General features: G+C 40.0%; 1 protein-coding gene across 2 annotated transcripts in view; it reads right to left on the bottom strand.

The window, feature by feature from the left end:
- The window catches only part of BEND5 (BEN domain containing 5), a 733,046-nt gene that overhangs the window by 457,579 nt on the left and 256,327 nt on the right, over nucleotides 1–19,140 (bottom strand). For both annotated transcript variants that reach the window (XM_081913981.1, XM_081913985.1), the window contains exon 5: nucleotides 11,652–11,868. In XM_081913981.1, the coding sequence (XP_081770107.1) occupies nucleotides 11,652–11,868 (217 nt within the window). The remainder of the gene's footprint in view (nucleotides 1–11,651; nucleotides 11,869–19,140) is intronic.

Consider the following 19,140-nt stretch of genomic DNA (forward strand, 5'->3'; position numbering starts at 1 on the left):
CAGAACTGGGAGATACATTTCCAAAGTAGCGCATGAGGGTTTAGTCATATTTCTCTCACTAATACCATGGAAGAGATCACATACACACACACACACAGAGAGAGAGAGAGAGAGAGAGAGAGAGAGAGAGAGAGAGAGAGAGAGAGAGAAAGAGAGAGAGAGAGTCTTATATGTACACATTCAAACTAAGTCATTTTCTTTTTCGTTCCAGACTGGTGATTGTTGATTTATAAATGACATCAGACTGAGCTATTATTATATGCTGGTAATAGGCAGATTCCAGTGGGCTCCTAATTTAACAGAGACCCACGCTACTGCGCAGGAAGTCACATTTGAGGGATGAGTTCCATTTTCCTCCTGTGGTATATATATGGCCAGCAGAGTCTGAGAGCCTGAGGACAACCTTGGAGCAGAAGGAACAATTTCTTAGCAGCCACTAAAATGTTTTCTTTTCCCCCCCTTTAGAGTGATTAGTCTGCATTTTTAACTCAAGTCAGATTCCACCCTTCCCAACCCATTTCCTGCAGATTGAGAAGAGATGCTTTGTTTCTATGTAGGAAATTGAGGGGGTTAATTTTTGTGAATTCTGGTACAAACTGACTGATTTTATGATCCATGGACTCATGTGTGGCAGCTGTGAAAAAGGTGAATTTCGTGGTAGGAATTTCATGCTAGGAATGTTTTGTTTTGTTTTCTAAACCCTACTAATATTATAATGCTTAGGTACAGATTTTATTTTATTTTTATACCACCCTTCATCCAAAGATCACAGGGCAGTTCACAACATGAAAATACAAAATGAGAACCAAACAAACAAGCCACTGCCACCCCATAAAAGGTCATACAGATTATTTAATCAGACGAAGACCTGGCTAGAAACATTATTTGTTTTATGAAAGTAAAATGCATGCATTGCAGAGGTGTATAAAATTACACAGTGTGGAAAAATGGAAAAGAGCAACATTTTTGCCCCCTTTCATAACAAGAGAAGCTGAATGGTGGGGGTTTCAGGACAAAGAAAAGAAGCACATAGGTAAAACTATGAAACTTAGCGCCACAATATGTAGCAATGGCCACCAACTTAGATGGCTTTAAAAGGGTATTAGACCAAATCATAGTGGAAAAAACTGTTAGTAGGCACTTGTCGTGCCTGACATTCAGAAGACATCTTAAGGCAGCCCTGTTCAGGGAAGTTTTTAATATGTAATGCTGTACTGTTTTTAACACTGATTGGGAGCCGCCCAGAGTGGCTGGGGAAACTCAGCCAGATGGGCGGGTATAAATAATTATTATTATTATTATTATTATTATTATTATTATTATTATTATTATTACATATACGCCACCTCAAGGCAGCCTGCCTCTGAATGCCAGTCAATGGGGATCAACAGTGGCAGAAGGCTACTGCCCTCATTTCCTGTTTGTGGGCTTCTTTGTAGGGAAATTGGATGTGGGACCAGAATACGTTGGAGAGGATATCAGAAGCAATGCAGGGGAATTTCCCACTGCCCACCCGTGGTGGTTGACCAATGGAGACAGTCTGGTCAAAAGGCTATAGGTTTTAATCATAGATCTTTGCTTTCTGACAGAATGCTTTCATAAAACAGATCCATTTTAGGTGACTAGAATGAAATACAAACTAGTTTTTGAAGAGCTTTTAAGATGCTTTTGAGAAGATTCAGATCAAAGACCCAGTTAACGTAACTCCACACATTAATTATTTAGTCCTTATCCAGTCAATCATTCCAGGATCTTGAAATTGCAAAAGGGGGGAAGAGGACATTGAATGTGTTTCACTGTGCGATATTATATTGAATGAAGACCTACACAAGTTTGTTGATACAAATGGATGTCTTCTAATTGCTGCGTCTGTGTAACTCATATTGAGGGAATTCTTTCTGCACTTTCATGAATGTGAGAATAAATTCCTTCAAGTGTCAATTCAATGGGAATGAGTCAGTGTGGTGTAGTGTGCTTAATCCTTGGACAAGTTATGAAGTTGCAGCCTAACTGGGCAGTGGCAAGGCAAAAATGTAGTAATTTGCCTACCTATTTGAGATTAACATGGACCCATTCAAGACGGGGGTTGGTCTGAAATTGGGGGGGAGATGCCTCCCCCTTTCAATTAGTGAGAGCCTCAGCAGTAAACAGAAGGGTACCTTTGGATCCAACCCTATGGCTATAATCCCAAACACATTATTTAGTAAGTCCTGTGGGACTTAGTGAAGCTTACTTCTGACTAAACATGCATAGAAGTCCTATAAGTCATGATCAGACACATGTTGAAGCACTTGTCAGACATGCCAAACACAAATCCATGCTGATTGCACAGTGAGAAATATTGTTCTTGAATCAGACCGAAAGGTTTGTGTCCTTCGTCTGGCAGCAACCTTTGAAATCTGGCCTGTTTCTGTGTGACCTAATTGCATCACTGTCTGTTTCTCTCTGCCCACAATGGACTTTTTGAGTTCACCCACATATCATTATCTACTATACATATTAATTTAAAATAAACTTTCAACTTCTCTACTTTTCTGGCATTGCATTTTTTAAAAAGCTAGTAGAATCAACAATTTTCTATAGTGTCAATCTTCCTACATAGCTTATAAACAATCAGCACACTGAAAGATTTGTAGCTACTCTTCTCCCACTACTGCTCAGGTGTTCTGTCTCAACTAAGCTCCTGGTGATCAGGTTGAAGCAGTCACCCTTACTGGATGAGCAGACATAAAGGTAATGGTACCCCTGACTGTTAGGTCCAGTCATGGACAACTCTGGGGTTGAGGCACTCATCTCACTCTATAGGCCGAGGGAGCCAGCGTTTGTCCACAGACAGCTTCCGGGTCATGTGGCCAGCATGACTAAGCTGCTTCTGGCGAACCAGAGCAGTGCATGGAAACGCCGTTTACCTTCCCGCCGGAGCTGTACCTATTTATCTACTTGCACTTTGATGTGCTTTCGAACTGCTAGGTGGGCAGGAGCTGGGACCGAACAATGGGAGCTCACCCCATCGCGGGGATTCAAACCGCCGACCTTCTGATTGGCAAGCCCTAGGCTCGATGGTTTAGACCACAGCGCCACCCATGTCCTGGTGGTCAGGTTGAAGCAGTCATCCTTACTGGATGAGCAGACATATGTAGGCTATAACAGATCACAGAAAGCAAGACAAGGCACAGGAGCCTGGACAGGTCAGTGTGGCAGACGATTGCTGGAACTCACCCAAGGACAGCTAGACCTGCTATTAACTCAGGAGCTGTGTGTTTCTTAAAGGACTATCACACAATATCACACCATGCAAGGGGGTAGAAGAATTTAACTCTTATCCCCAGCTGTGGTTCTGATAAAATCCTCTAGCAGAGCTACTATTTGCATTAAGAGTGATACCCCCATTAGTGCTAATGGGCCTGATTTTCATTGGGACCATAGCAGGTAAGGAAATGGTTAACCCTCTCTCCCATCTCCATGGTTCCAATACTGCTAGCCCCAATCCCCCACAGTTGCTATTTACATTCAACACAAGCCTGAAACTTGTTTAGCTCTGAGGTTATGAATGTTTATCAGATACTTTCTGGGCACCAAATAGAAGATTCTATCATTTTTAAAATTATAAAAAATAATAGTTTGTATACTGTAAAGCTATACAGCTTGTACTGTTATAAACAAAGCTGATTAATATTTAAATGTCATCCTCAGCTATGTGGAACTGTAGCTGAAACAGATTTCCTTTTAAAACTGCATGATGTATATTAAGGCAGTAGTATAATCTACTTACATACAGGAAATTGAGGTCAAGTAGAAATTTATAAGCTATAAAACAACCTTTAGAATATTATAAAGCAAATAACATTTTATTAAGCACTTTGTAAAATGTGAACCTGAGAAATGTATAAGAAATAAAAAACATACTTTCTTAAAGTAAGAAAAAATGCTCTAATAAAATTCCATTTGTACCATCTTTCTCTTGTAAAATGTAACTCGTGCCTTGCTTTGGGGGGCTATTTTATCTCAATCATCAGCTAACAAAAGCCTGAGAATCATGTTTTTCTTACAAATAAAAAAGATTTCTAGTTTTCAGGATTAGAGTGACTGCTGCAAGGGTAACATTGGTATAATGGAAACATGGAGTCACTGATTTGTTTTAAATATTTAGGGTTCGCAAGACTGCTGCTTAAAATGGTAGCATAATCATTAAAGCACATGTGGAAGGCAGTGGAGTTCCATTCAATTTAACAGATCATATGCTGTTCTGATATTTCAAGGCTGCACCTAACCTGAAACCAGACTGTGCTACACTCAGAGATAATCCTCTCACTTCTAAACCACCAGGTCTTTAGCTCTTATTAACTTGCCTTCTACACAGAAATTATTCAGGTCACATAGAACTTTTAACACCAAATGTAACCAGGTAGTCTTTCAGTCTCTCAGTCACTACCCAAAAGAATCATCTCCCTAATAGTTTGCAGAGTGAAAGATTGAATTAAGATCACAGATATCACTGGAGGTGGCCTTCTTTACTAATAAAATTAGTACCAAGCTGAACAAACAAACATCTCCTTCATGTTTTTGGTAACACCTACCCTGCAATCCTTTAGAAGAAAGCATGACTGGCATACAAATATATACACTGGGACATGGATTACTGCTCACTGGTGGGCAAACTTTTCCTGACTCACTTCAGTGGATTAGCTTTTTCTGAAGAACTGAAACCCCACACAAAGGCTTGCAAAAGCATGTGGATGAGCCTTGTACTAACCCTCCAAGATCACCCCACCCCATGAACACTGAGACCCTACAAATTCCCCTTTCATTTTTATGAACTCACTTGGCAAAGGGAGAGTGGCAAGAACACCAGCAACTTTCTCTCCTCTTTTTATCTCATTCTGCCAGGATACCTAACAGAAAGATGCAAGAACAGCTTCCCAGACTGAGAAACATAGTTCTCTATGGCTCCTGAATCCAGTTGTGCTTTGGTAGATGGAGAAAGATTGACCCAGGGGAGAGAGTTTGCTGTTGCCACCGCCCTTGCTAGGGAGTGTTTTCCAAGTAAGTTTGGGGAAAGGAAACCAGAAAGGGATAGCTGACTTGCAGGCAGTGATGGTTGGGGAATGTGAACCATGAAAAAAATCAAGCCCAAACCAAAATTCTGGAGGGCCTGAACTCACTCATAGTGGAGTAAGACTTTTCATACTTCAAGTTCCCACGTCAAACCTTCTCCACCCGCATCATTAGTCCAAATTCTATACCATAATCCATTCCCAAATGCACCTCACAAATAGAGGACATCTGGCAAATCAAAGGTGAACTTGTTTGCTACAGTCCTAGCATGTCAGGAGTCCTGTACTGATAGTTTATATAATGGTTCCTAGTTCCAGAATATCACAATCCCACAGACAATAACAGTTCAATATTTCCAAGGAGGAAAAATAGATCAAAATAATCTGAATTAGCAAAATTTTGCAATGCCCATTACATCTGAAATTTTGATTTAACCTTTCTTTCCGATCTGATAGTCAACAAATTATTGCTCAATATTCAAGAGAAAAACATGGATATCAAATTCCTGAAAGGTGCAGTTTAGATGGTTTCAAGGCATTCTAGGACACTGCATCTGTTGCTCATTGTTTTCTTTATCAAGTGTGCATCATTTGTCTGTCCTTGAGTACAGTCAAGCAAATAGCAAGCGAAAGAAAGATGTAGTTAACTATCTTATACTAATGTAGAAACAGCATCACAGCCGGTTCTTTTACTAGGCTTATACAAAATAGGCTTGTATAGATTGACAGTAAACAGCATAACACACAGTCCATTGATCATTATTCCCTCCAGCAGGTTTTCCTGCCATAAAATGGGTTATAACAATCTGCAGTTGATTCTGCTTTCTCATCCCAGCAGAGCCATTAAGTTGAAACTTCCCTGAAACTTCACCCAGTTCCATGCTTTTTTCCAATGAGTTCAGAACAGGGAAAGTACAAATTTGAGGGAGGGGGCAGGGATGACCTGCAAACTTTACTGATAATTTTATTTTATTTTATTTTATTAAATAAAAGAACAACCTGTGTTTCTAAACGAACCATAAATTGTGACTGAATGACTTTTTGTTTTTTTATACTATAGCCAATCAAACACAGAACAATCCCTAGAGGAGTGATTTTCATATATAAAATAACCCAAGGTTTTGTGAATGACAGACTGTAGCCATATTATTTCTTTATAGCCACTTTGATGATGTTTGCAGAGCACCAGGAGTTAGTGGTGACAAACCTGGAAGTGCTTTGGGGGTATTAGAAATACAGTGCTACCTCCAGTTACGAATTTACCGTATTTTTCGCTCTATAAGATGCACTTTTCCCCTCCTAAAAAGTAAGGGGAAATGTGTGTGCGTCTTATGGAGCGAATGCAGGCTGCACGGCTAAGCCAGAAGCCAGAACAGTGAGAGGGAGCACTGTGCAGCCTCTTCAGGGCAGCGGGGAGCCTTCATCCCGCTGCCCTGAAGAGGCTGCGCAGCTATCCCAGAAGCCACAACAGCGAGACGGATCGCTGTGGTCCCGCTCAGTGTTATAGCTTCTGGCTTAGCCGCGCTCTGTCCCTTCCCCCACCTCCCGGAAAAGGGAAGGGTTGCCCTTCTCCCTCCTCAGGGAAAAGCCTGCAAGCGCCGCACACACGCTCCATGCGGCTTGTAAAAGGGAGCGCTGAGCAGAGCCTGGGATGCATACAGGCTCTGCTCAGTGCTCACTTTAAAGAATATATTTTTTCTTGCATTCCCCCTCTAAAAACTAGGTGTGTCTTATGGTCAGATGCATCTTATATAGCGAAAAATACGGTAATTCGTTCCGGAGGTCCGTTCTTAAGCCAAAACCGCTTGTAACATGAGGTGCGCTTTCGCTAATGGCACCTCCCGCTGCTGCTGCGCTGCCGGCGCTCAACTTCCGCTCGCATCCTGGGCAAAGTTTGCAACCAGGAGCATCTACTTCCGGGTTAGCGGAGCTCGTAACCTGCAACGTTTGTAAGGTTTGTACATAACACGAGGTTCCACTGTATACAATTTCTTCACTCTGATCTCTGTACAACAAAGCCTACTGGGGGGAAAGGAGAAGTCACGAAACAGACTTCATTCTGTGATCATTTGGCATAAGACTATCACTTGAAGAAACATGACACAGTTCTTGTAATTTTGTTACACCTTTGATCACCCAATTTTTATTTATTTATTTATTGGGATAATGAAAGAATGGTAGACTCTACTCGAACATTTAGTAATTCTCCCATTTTTATGACTACAGAAAAACATAGGTAGAGATCACCAGATAGGTCAATATCCCCAATATATGCTTAGATAGTTCTTTACCCTGCATAGGGTAAAATCAAAATTCAAACAACCTTCCATTCCCCTAATTCTTATAAAACATAATTTCATTTTTTAAAAAAGTTAGGATAAGGGGATATTTTTTAATGATTTTAAGCTGTTTTAAACTGTTTTTAATATTGTGCTTTAATGTTGTAAGTTGCCCTGCCTGGAACCTTATGGTGAAGAGTTTGTGAAGGAGGAGGAGGAGGAGGAAGTCTGCCCCAAGCCAGAGCTCCAATGATGTTGTAGTGCATACAGATGTATGTGTTTCTATATGTCAGGGAACTGACATCAGAGCCGAGTGGAGAGGTAAGGCTCCCTAATGATGCCGGAGAGGGAACCAACAAGGAGAGAGAGAGAGCTTCCGCTGGGGAAGGAAACCAAGGTGACACCAGGAAGAAAGGAGAGGCTGAGAGTACTTCGGAGGGGAGGCTCCGAGACTCTTCCAGTGAGATCAGTGAGGAGAGTGCAGGACCACCGCTTGGCACGCCCACTCTGCGCAGAAGGCTTCCGCGCAGAGAAGCGAGGCGGAGACTTGCTGTTAAGGAATTCTTATGTTGGAAGAAGTTTAGGAAACGCCCACTGACGGATTCTGCCAGTGACTGAGACAGTCCTGCTGTTAGGGCTGTCAAACCGGGGAAAGGTCCAGCTATACAACCAGCTCGGAGCAGTTTGGAATTTACGCACAAGCAACCCCAATTCCCATTACACTATATTTCATAGAACTATAAAGTTGGAAGGGACCATAAAGGTCATCTAGTCCAACCCCCTGCAATGCAGGAATCTTTTGCCCAATGTGGGGTTTGAACCATGACCCTGACATTAAGAGTCTCATGCTCTACTGACTGAGCTGCTTCAATGGATAGAGCAATCTTATGTTCATGTGTCTATGCACAGTACAAGAATTAATTAACAGTATGCACTTATGTATTTAGCAATCACAAAACCAAATGGTGGAAGGATTTAAAAGAAGGATGGGGAAAATGTGACCATCCAGATATTGGACTACAACTCCCTTTAGTCACCGCCAGCAAAGCCAATACTCTGGGATGATGGGAGTTGTTACCCAACAATATCTGGAAGTCCATAGGTTCCTCACCCTTCATTTAAATTTAAAAGGCCATCTAGTCTTACAGCAGAATTAAGCAACAGGTAGATAATCTCTGAATCAAAAAACTGAAATGGATCTGTCAATAACTTGTAGTTGGCTTTCTTCTCACCATTAATACCCCTAATTACTGCCCATTACTGTATTTGAAGACATCATCTGAACACCTGGAAACTCCCGGAAAGGACCCAACAGAAGAATTTAAAAATGCATCATGTTTTCATGACTATACAGTGGAGTGCAACATAAAGAATGACATGCTGCTTCTATTTTGCTTAGCCATTCACATATTGCTGTTTCTGAAGCGACATTAATGTTGCATCTTTCTGAAATTAAGTAGCCCCCAAATGACTGAGGATAAAATTTCAGTGCAATCACTACATAGGAGACAGGGTCATCTTTGCACAGTATTTTGATTGCTGTAAGATTATGATTTGCTATACTCCGTATTCTTTTCAGCACCTGCTTAATACACTGGTTTTTTTTTTAAGGCAAGTCTATTCAGAAATGTAGAAGTTATGTGTATTTTATCTCTTTTTAAGCTACTGTTGATTTTAATCGTATTTCAAATGTTTTAAACACCTGTTTTTAAAAAGTTTTATTTTATATTTTTGTAAACCCCTTAGAGATTTGTTTGTTTTTAACAACCAAGCTCTATATAAATATTGTTAAAAAAATTAAATCATTTGGCTATAATAACTGATTTGCCACTAATTACCTGGCTGTTTTTTTTTTTAAAAAAAAACCAACCACTCTAAAGCAGAACAATCATGTCAGTAGAAATGGTACCAAATGGGTATCTGCCATGATACCAAGCTTGTAGGACTGCATATTCTTGATATCATTTCACAGAATTTTAATGTTCAAAAGCTCTCAGACATAAAAAGTAGAATCAGATCTGCTTATCTTCATGCTAGCAAAAAGAACATGTGCCATTTGGCTCTACAACCACTGTGAACTTTGGTAATCTAATGGAAATTGCATGTCTGCCTGTACTGCTGTTCCATTTTTAATTTTCAAAGAATTTCAGGAAGCATTTATGGATTTAATTGTGGAAGTTTTCAGAGGAGAAAAAGTATAAATGTGATTAGTGTCAAAATATTAATGCAGCATGATGAGTGACTCACCAATCTCTGGGTATAATAACCTTATTCTGTCTCCTTTATATGCTGCAACTTTAATCTATTACCCAACAGAAAGCATCTGCTTTCAGTGAACTCTCTCAAACACTGATAATTTAAGTTGTTCAAGATAACCAAGGGAGTGGGCGGGGAGCTCACCTTTTCTCAACCACTTAAAACTGAGCATGAGCAACAAACACTGTAAAATCTTTAACTCACATTTTCAAGCTTTCTAGGAAAATGTCACATGAAGAAAAGCTAGGATTATTTAAAAAGTACTACATTATTTGCCAAGCTTTGACAGAGAGCAAGGTTCAACAGTTGTACAGTAGTAGATGTTGGTTTTTTGTGTGATAAAAAATGGAGTAGCTCTGTTGCAAATCCTCCATCACTCAATATGCCTGTTACAGAAAAACCAAGCTATAATGACCATAACCCAAAGAACCGTGAAATTAGCTCTATAAGTCCACAATTAAAAATCTACCATATAACTCCCCACTCCACAATGCCATATGGCCAACTGCTAAGGAAAAGCAAGCTTAAAAAGATGTTTGCGATATGATGGGGGAGGGGAGGGGGGAAAACCTGCTTGAAGAACAAAAGTTTTTTTAAAAAAAATCCACCAGCCTAGCAGAAGCCCACTGCATAAGCTTAAACATATCTGACTCGAAGTCAATATTTAGAATGATAACTTAGTAAATTCTTATACCATATTTTGAACACACAGTATTTTTGCATTGTAGCTATATCACAAATAATTGGGTACGACCAAATGTACTCTAAGGCCATTATTTCAACATATGTAGCTATGTAGAAAGAGAAAAAATAAAATATTTGTGCCTCCATTATAAGGAGTTTCATGATTGTTTTGAACATTATGCCAATGTTTGTGCTCAACCAAGAAAGAAAAAAAAGAAAAGACAAGACAAAGACTACAGATCTATGCATCCTCCAAGATGGACATTTAAACATTATCAGTATCACAATAGCAACTTCATTTTCCTTTTATGTAATTTGCCCTCTCCTTCCCTCCCCCTTTTAAATTTTGATTCTCATGTAGGGAAGCATAGAACAGAGATAAACTTGAAACTATATTCTACTTTTTGCACTTTTTTATTAATCAAGGAAGCAGCTGATAAACTTGTAGTATAAACTCTAGAATTTATAAAAGGACCCTTTATAGCATTTACACCTTTTGGATAATGATGATCTTCAACTCGACCAATCCTACCTAATACAAGTCCTGCATTACTTTATAGTAAGAGAAGTACCATTTTGATGTGGAAAAGGAACAGACTGGACAGGATTCATGAGGGGTAATGTTCACATCCATATGTATGCCTGGGGTTTTCCTTATTCAGACCCAACTTCAGGTTTCATGGGAACCTGAGTGGAATATCATCAATGGGCTCCCTCCATTTGACTTGACAGTTCAATTGTAATACCATACTTCCAGAGTCCTCTGCACCTCATTGGTTGGCCCTAACCAGTCTTGGTACAGATCAGTGCCTGATCTTGGTGGCCACCAGTAGTGATGCAGGCCATACTTTTCGATATTAGAATTATGTAGCTAGCTCTGGCAAAACTCAGCAGAGGCCACCCTAAATAGTTTTGTTGTTAACAACAGCGGTAGTTGCAACAGGAAGTATCAATGCTGGACACAACATGGGCATGTTTTACATATGCCCACACAAAGTAACATCCCATTTTGGAGAAGCACATTACTTTGGGAACAGAATCATGGTGAATGTGGAGTGAGAGGATGGGAGAGTAAAGGTGTTAGCAATAAAATCAATGTCAGAATGTTTTTCTTCTTGTTTACATTTTTCTTTTAATATCTTTGGAGGCAAATTCAAACTATGTGGCAATTTCTCCATGTCACAATCATAATGCTTTTATATGAACCTGTATTTGCCTATATTTCACAGTGCACCTAAGCTCTGTTGTGTCCTTGATAGCAACAAAACAAAAACATGTGTGGGTACATCAACTTAGATGATGAATGCTACTGTATTGCCATTATGGTCCAGGGATTGATAAGGAAATATTACAAGTGGCAAATGCATTTATTACTCACCACACTAAGTCCCAGAAGTTCTCTGCAGTAGTAGTCCATGCTCCTCTTCTGTAAATTATCAAGATAATGCTGAAGCCGTGTGTAAGTGTAGGGGTAGCAGTAAGCGAACTGGTATATGTCATCTTCTCGATCAAAGCAGAAAGCAAATGACATAACGTAGTTCTTCCTGTGATCAGGGCAGCGATAATAATACACATTTTTGGGTGGCAGCCTTTGCCTAAAAGATAAGACAAATGCCACAATCAAAATCCATTGGCTAAATTAAATGCAACAGTGAAGTTGTACATATATGGAGAATGGGGAATCTCTCTTCCCTGACATAATGGCTCTATGGCTCTGACTGCAGAGGAACAAATCTGAATCAGGTTTCGTATGTAGATAATCCACCTCCATTTTCCACGTAATCACCCACCACCTTCCAAGCTTAATGCAGAGGAGGTTAAAACTCTGACAACTGAGATCTGGATCATTCTAGTTCTTTGAAAAACTTCACCTCTGCTTTACCATACGTCACAATTCTAGGTATGTCTACTCAGAAGACAGACCTATTAAGTTCAGTGGGGTCTTCAGTGGGGTATTAAGTCAAGTGGCTATAGAACTGCAGCCTTTCCTTCTATATTGCTGCTGTTCCTTCTTGGTTTTTTTTTTTTTTTTTGCATTTATTGTCAACATTATATGAAAAATCTTAATAGTCAGAATAAATAGAATAAAACCACATCATAAGGCAATGCAGCTGTTGGCTCTGGAAGTAAGGGGGGAACACAATAGATTTTTTTATTTAATTTGAATGAGAGAACCTTGTTCTGTGCAGCATCTATGCAGCAGCACAATAATTCAATATGATTATGTAGCAATCTTGGAAGGGTGAGTAAAAGAACCATTCCCTAGGGCCTAGGCAGGCAGGCTGTGGGTACTGGCTGTACACCTTTATCTGCCTGGACAGACTCCACAAGGGTCTTGCAATTAAATACAACAAATTTTCCAATCCTATTTGGCAAAAGCATACTATCATCCCGCAGACAGTAGCTTATTCAATTAAGGAATATCATAAACAGGTCCCATCTAATGCTTGTAGCACAAGTCAGCTACCGTCAGGCAATGATGGCGAAGAAAACGTAATATGATTTACAGACATAGCAGTAGTAATGGGTCCTACGGTAATAGTTCTGAGAAATGAGACAACTGGAGAGGATCAGTTTTGGCCTTTCATTGTTAATATGAAACGGAGGACAGAAAGTTCTCATGATAGAAGAGTCTTTCCAATTAGCGGCTGTTAAGGAGTATGCAAAGAAAAACGGACATCTTCCTGGCAAAATGCAACGAAGACTCAGTGATGCAATTAATTAGAGATGACATAAAAAATATTTGTCCTTCGTATTGCTTTGGCTTTTAAACTCCAGTGAATAAAGGGGACCACTCTTGATTGTTGCTCTTTGTTTTATTTACATTGTGCTGACTAAAGATCCTGATGTTAACCAGCCACAAACTATTATTATTATTATTATTATTATTATTATTATTATTATTATTATTATTATTAATATTTGCAGACCGCAAAGACAAAAGGGCAGAGGGTTATAGTTTTCAATCTGATATAAATAGCAGTGAAGGTGGGAGAATAGGCAAAGGTAAAGGTAAATGACCCCATGGCGGTTAAGTCCAGTCAAAGGCAACTATGGGGTTGTGGCGCTCATCTCGCTTCAGCCGAGGGAGCCGGCGTTTGTCTACAGACAGTTTTCTGGGTCGTGTGACTAAACCACTTCTGGCACAACAGGACACCGTGACGAGTGCCAGAGCGCACGGTAACACCGTTACCTTCCTGCCACAGCAGTACCTATTTATTTACTTGCACTGGTGTGCTTTTGAATTGCTAGGTTGGCAGAAGCTGGGACAGAGCAACAGGAGTTCACCCTGTTGCACGAATTTGAACTGCTGACCTTCCAGTCAACAAGCCCAAGAGGCTCAGTGGTTTAGAATACAACCAGCTAAGCAAATAGCTTCCTGAAATATCTTAACATATTTCTATCATCCAACATTACTCTGGTATGCTATCAGGTATCTCTCACTGTATATAAGATCAAACAGATTATACGGTTGTGAGTAAATAAACTGAAGCCCCCAGACCTCAAAATACAATGCAAGTTCAAACAGTGCATTGGCAAGTGCAGAACCTTTGTTTCTACGCTGGCAACAAGAGAAGCTGCATTCATTATAATGAAACAATTCATAATGCTAGGAAAAGCTACTTGAGATTTGTTTGCTACTAGTTTGCTGCTAGTTCAGATGGCACACAGCATAGGTTGCTTCTATTTTATTTTATTTTTAATCTCTTAATCTAACATGCTTGTGTGTTTCTGCAATCATGCTTTGGTGTTATTGCTGTCTTCCATTCTGGTCCGAAGAAGTCAAACATCTGGGTGTCAACAGTTTTAACGAAAATTATTTATCTATATGCTTGGATATTATAGTGAAATTTATAATTTAGGATAAGTCATAAGTCAATTTCACAACCCAGTGCCTTTCACTGGAGGAAAACCTACCCTTACTTGAGCGATAAAAATCCAAAGTCTCAGAAAAGGTTCAAACTCTTAATACAAAGCATGTCCCCCCTAAATATAATTGTAATGGGACTCATGGGGCTGTTAATCTATTCTTATCACTTTTAACACTTCGTCAGTGCTAATCTGTTCCCATGTCAAAGGGAAAAGGAGACTGGGTGTTTCAATACCAACAAAACATCTTTACATACAGGAGCCTAATCAGATTAGATTTTATCTGGGAATTAAAAAGGGAGGAAGGGAGAGAGACAGAGGAGCACAAGAGACAAGGTGCTAGATATGGCCAATCGGGGGTTTTGATAAGAAAAAGACATTGCTCAGTTCTTGCATTAACCTCTGTGTCCTAGACATACCATTGTTTAGTCTTTCCCTCTTTTTGTTCTACGCCTGCTGGAAAAGGACACCCACACACTGTAGCAGCAGCTGCTTCTATTAATTTAAAGCTATTACAAAAATTAAAATTAAACCCAATTACTTTGGCTGGTTTATAGCCGGAGAATGGCTGAGTCTGATTGTTCCCTCTGGTTATGGACAAAACAATATTACTACCTATAGGCAGCTGCCAGTAGAATACTAATGTGACCTAGGCCTGGCAGGAACAGATTCAGAATGTGAAATTTAGCTGCATTTCTAAATAGAGAGGGGAAAATGTATATCTTTATCACAGATCTGCAGAAATGCTCCACCCTTTCATGCTATAGGCCATGCAGTACGTGACAGCTAAAGTGAGGAAGCCATACTGGAGCATATTTCCAGTTACATATATCCTCCAAGAGCCTTAGTTAGGATGACAAATGTACATTGCTAACCAATACTTAATGTGCACTGTCAAACTAACTAAAGTTCTGAATGGTGATTTGATGAAAATATGTCCAAAGTCCATTCATAACAACAGCCATCATCTCCCACTCCATTGGCTTCAGCATGATACTGAAACAACACTATTAGGTATTCCTAACTAGTGTTGGCTGTTTGGATTTCAAAACACACATGCACAAACCAGTCGCACAAACTGATGGGAAAGCTTGTACACAAGTTCCTGATGGAGGGCATTGAGGGGCAAGGTGTAAAATGTTTGGAAGCAGCAATTTCCTGTCTAGACAAGCAACACTACTGTCCCCTGAATAGAATTTAACCATATGATGTATAGACACCTTTACATGCATTCCACTCATGCATGACCACATTTACATGAGTCGTCACAAAATAAATAAATAAATCGGCCTTCCCTCACTCAGGACTGCTGCCTTGAAGTCACTCAAGAGATGGCAGCTTTCAATCAACATTGCTGTTGTTTCCTTCTAGAAATGGAAACATGACGCTGACCAACACTTTACCTAACACTGCCCAAAGAATTTAGAGTTAAGAAGGGGTTGCCTGTTTGACATGGAACTGAACAGCCCTTACCAGGCGGAAGGGTAACCACAAAAACATTTTGAAACCATTTTCCAAAGAAGTTTCAGATACTGTGATATAATTGCTTTTATTCTAGATGCAATTAATTAGAAACACTTCTGCATATCTCTCTCCTCTTTAACCACCTGATTGCAGTCCCCATAGCTTTTATACCTTTTAGAACATCTGGCTGTTTCTCTCTGCACAGAAGAAAAATAAAGTGAAATATCATAACCTTCAGTGTTTTAGTTAAAAGTTAAGAAATCGGCACTCTAAACATATTTATTATTGAATACGAATATTGATCATCTTTCATGAATATGTTGACTGTGATATGAACATAAGAAGCTGCCTTACACTGAGTCAGACCATTGGTCCATCAAGCTCACTATTGTTCTATACTGACTGGCAGCAGTTCTCCAGAGTGCCAGGCAAGACTCTTTCCCTACCCTGCCTTGAGATGCCGGGGACTGAACCTGGGACCTTATGCACCCAAAGCATATGCTGTACACAGATTTCTTGGTAATTGGAATAATGCAATGTACATTTACATTGTGTGCTAATTAGGAAAAGGGGGAAACACACACTGCAAAGACAGTGCTTCTTTACCTGCCAATCTGACTTATAAACAACCTCTCAAAACACAATTCAGTCTCATAGAATCGTAGAATGATAGAGTTGGAAGGGATCCCAAGGGACATATAGTTGAACCCCTTGGAATGCAGGAATCTCAACTGCAAGATGATACAGGACAGAGGGACATCCAGCCTCTGCTTATATGTCTAACACCTCTCACAGGAGTCTGTTCCACTGTCGATCAGCTATTAGTACCATAAAGTTTTTCCTGATGTTTAGTTGGAATTTCCTTTCTTGTAACTTGAAGCCGTTGGTTCGGGTCTCAACCTCCAGAGCAGGAGAAAACAATCTTGCTCCATCCTCCATGTGACAGCCGTTTAGATATCTGAAGATGCCTATCATATCTCCTCTTAGTCTCCTCTTTACTAAGCCCAATCCCTTCAACTGTTCTTCATAAGGCTCGGTTTCCAGACCCTTTATCACCTTCGTCTCCCACCTCTGCGCATGCTCCAGCTTGTCAATATCTTTCTTAAATTGTGGTGCCCAGAACTGGACACAGTATTCCAGGTGTGGTCTAACCACATTACCCCATACATGGCTGCTTGACCAGTTTCGTCTGCAGAACTAGCACAAGTGCCATACGACATCCATTCCACACTTGTAATGGATCAGTGGCAGCATCTACACTTTGAAACTTACTGTTTTCACTGTACTGTTTCTGGCACCTGCTAAAAGATCTTTTTTTTGTATAGGAATAATATGAGTGTTATATGTACAATGCAGGATTAGGCAAAACAAGCCACTTTTAGGCTTATGGAAACAAATCCACCCCCTGCCCTCAGGCTCTACCTCTTCCTCGAGTAAAATCTCTGGCTTGGAGCCTAACATTCCTCCAGTCTGAGAAATTCATTTGAGCATGTTGCCAGGTTGAGATGGAGACATGAGTCCCTACAGTGGATGAATCCAGTTCTGTGAGGATTGCATGCTCCATGAGTAAGAACTTAAAAAGTCCCAATTTGGATGAAGAGCCCGTGGTCCACTTGGGCTTGGGCTGTGGCTCAGGCCTAGCCATGATGTCGCCTGGGTTGTTCTCTGGTGCTGCTATGCTGAAGGTCTGGGCCAGCCCCTCCAAACCAAAACCTTGGCTGCTTCTGAAGTTGGGGGCCTGCATAACTGTCTCTGCATCTGTGTGCTGCTGAATGTGACTGGACCCTCCTCATCAGGGCCCAGGTTGTTGCACCAGGCAGGAATCCTGATACCACCCATAGCTAGAAAAGCAGGTTGCAGGGTGGGTTTTGAGCAACAACATGGCTGGAAGTGAAAAAGCTAAGCACTCCTCCTACCCTGCCATTCTTCCACTTCAACTCATAGCTTCACAAGGCTGCATTTAGTTAAAAAGAAGGGTAAGAGAAGATTCCTTGTCCTTTCCACCTTTAGTCTTTTCACTTTATGTTATTCTTCAGTTTTCAGTCTAATTGACTAGAACTTATCATTATGGTATAGAATGTTTTGACTTTATTTTTTGCAGTCCATAGCAGCCTGGGAACAAGAAACCAGCCTCAATCTCACACCCCAGTCTCTATGGTACATTGTCAGTAGACCACACGGTCAGCTTTAATAGCCTCTTAGCTTCAATTAGCCAATTAGACTTTTCCTCTATTTCCCATCTCCCTTTCCCATCTGTTCATCTATTCCCATTCCCCTCCTTTCTGCAGAAATAATTTTTAAAATCCATGTGAACTTCATTTAGGGTACTCTTGGGTGGCATATCTTGCACACAAGACTAACTTTAAAAACCTCACAAGAATACAAAAAACTACAGCAGTAATTTGGTGATGTCTGAATTTCAGATGCTGTTTTCACACACATCTGCATCCAAACTACAAACATAATGGGTTTTTGTTGTTTTGTTGTTTGGTCACAACGTAAGTTATTAATATGAAATTAAAGTAGCTGCAATGCAAATTTGATGTAGACAGAATATCAAACAGAATTTGTTGAGTCGTCTTTGGGTTTATAATAGTATTGCATATATTCGTTGATTTTTATTTTTACTGTGGAATGTGTGATTCAAGTGGGCAAACATTTTCAGATGCACTTTCAGAATAAACTAAACTGCATAATCTCAATAGAAAACATTTACAATATGTTTCTCTGTGTTTAAGAGCTTTGAATTCTCATCACTTTCTTTTCCCAAGAAATGATTTTCTGACAGCACATGCATTTTTTAAAAAAGATTCTCGGTAAGACATTGGACACTGTAAACCCCCTACCATCTTGTAGCCCTTGCTGAACTGTATCCCTGCCACTCCCGTGACTTCCATTGACCCCAGATGTTCTGCAGATGAGCACGCTGACCCCATCACCCAATACCTCTTTCTGGTGGTGCACAATTGGATGTATTCTATGATTATTTAATGCCATATATTCATTCATTGCTCATTTTATACTCATTCAAAGTCATCCCCTCATCAAGAATAGGTCAGATGAATCTATTATACAGGGACTGGGGAGAAAGCATATTTGGGGAAAGGAAGATTAACAATGTAATTTGGAACACATTTTAACAAGTGTCCAACATTCTGATATACCTTATTTCCGTATGGAAACCTCGAATCACAGTTGTGAGTGGGGGAGAACTTGGGAAAGTATAAACAAGAGGTGAGGAGGTTGGCTTTGATTTCTGTGAACTCTTTCTCCTTGGAGAGTGAGCGTTTACAGGTTTCTCTCGTCTGCTTTTTGTCTTTGTGAAAGAAGAGTTCACACTCAAATGCTTCTTGCCTTTATTCAGAGTGGCTGGGGAAACTCAGCCAGATGGGCGGGGTATAAATAATAAATTATTATTATTATTATTATATCAAGCATTTTCAAACCATTCCACTTTGTGCTAGCCTAACTTTCACATTCCCTTTAGTTAATTACTTGTAGTTCGTACTTGAGAGAGCAATATTAGTTACTCT

Source organism: Podarcis melisellensis (genome assembly GCF_964234715.1).
Source record: "Podarcis melisellensis genome assembly, chromosome: 6".
NCBI lineage: Eukaryota > Metazoa > Chordata > Lepidosauria > Squamata > Lacertidae > Podarcis > Podarcis melisellensis.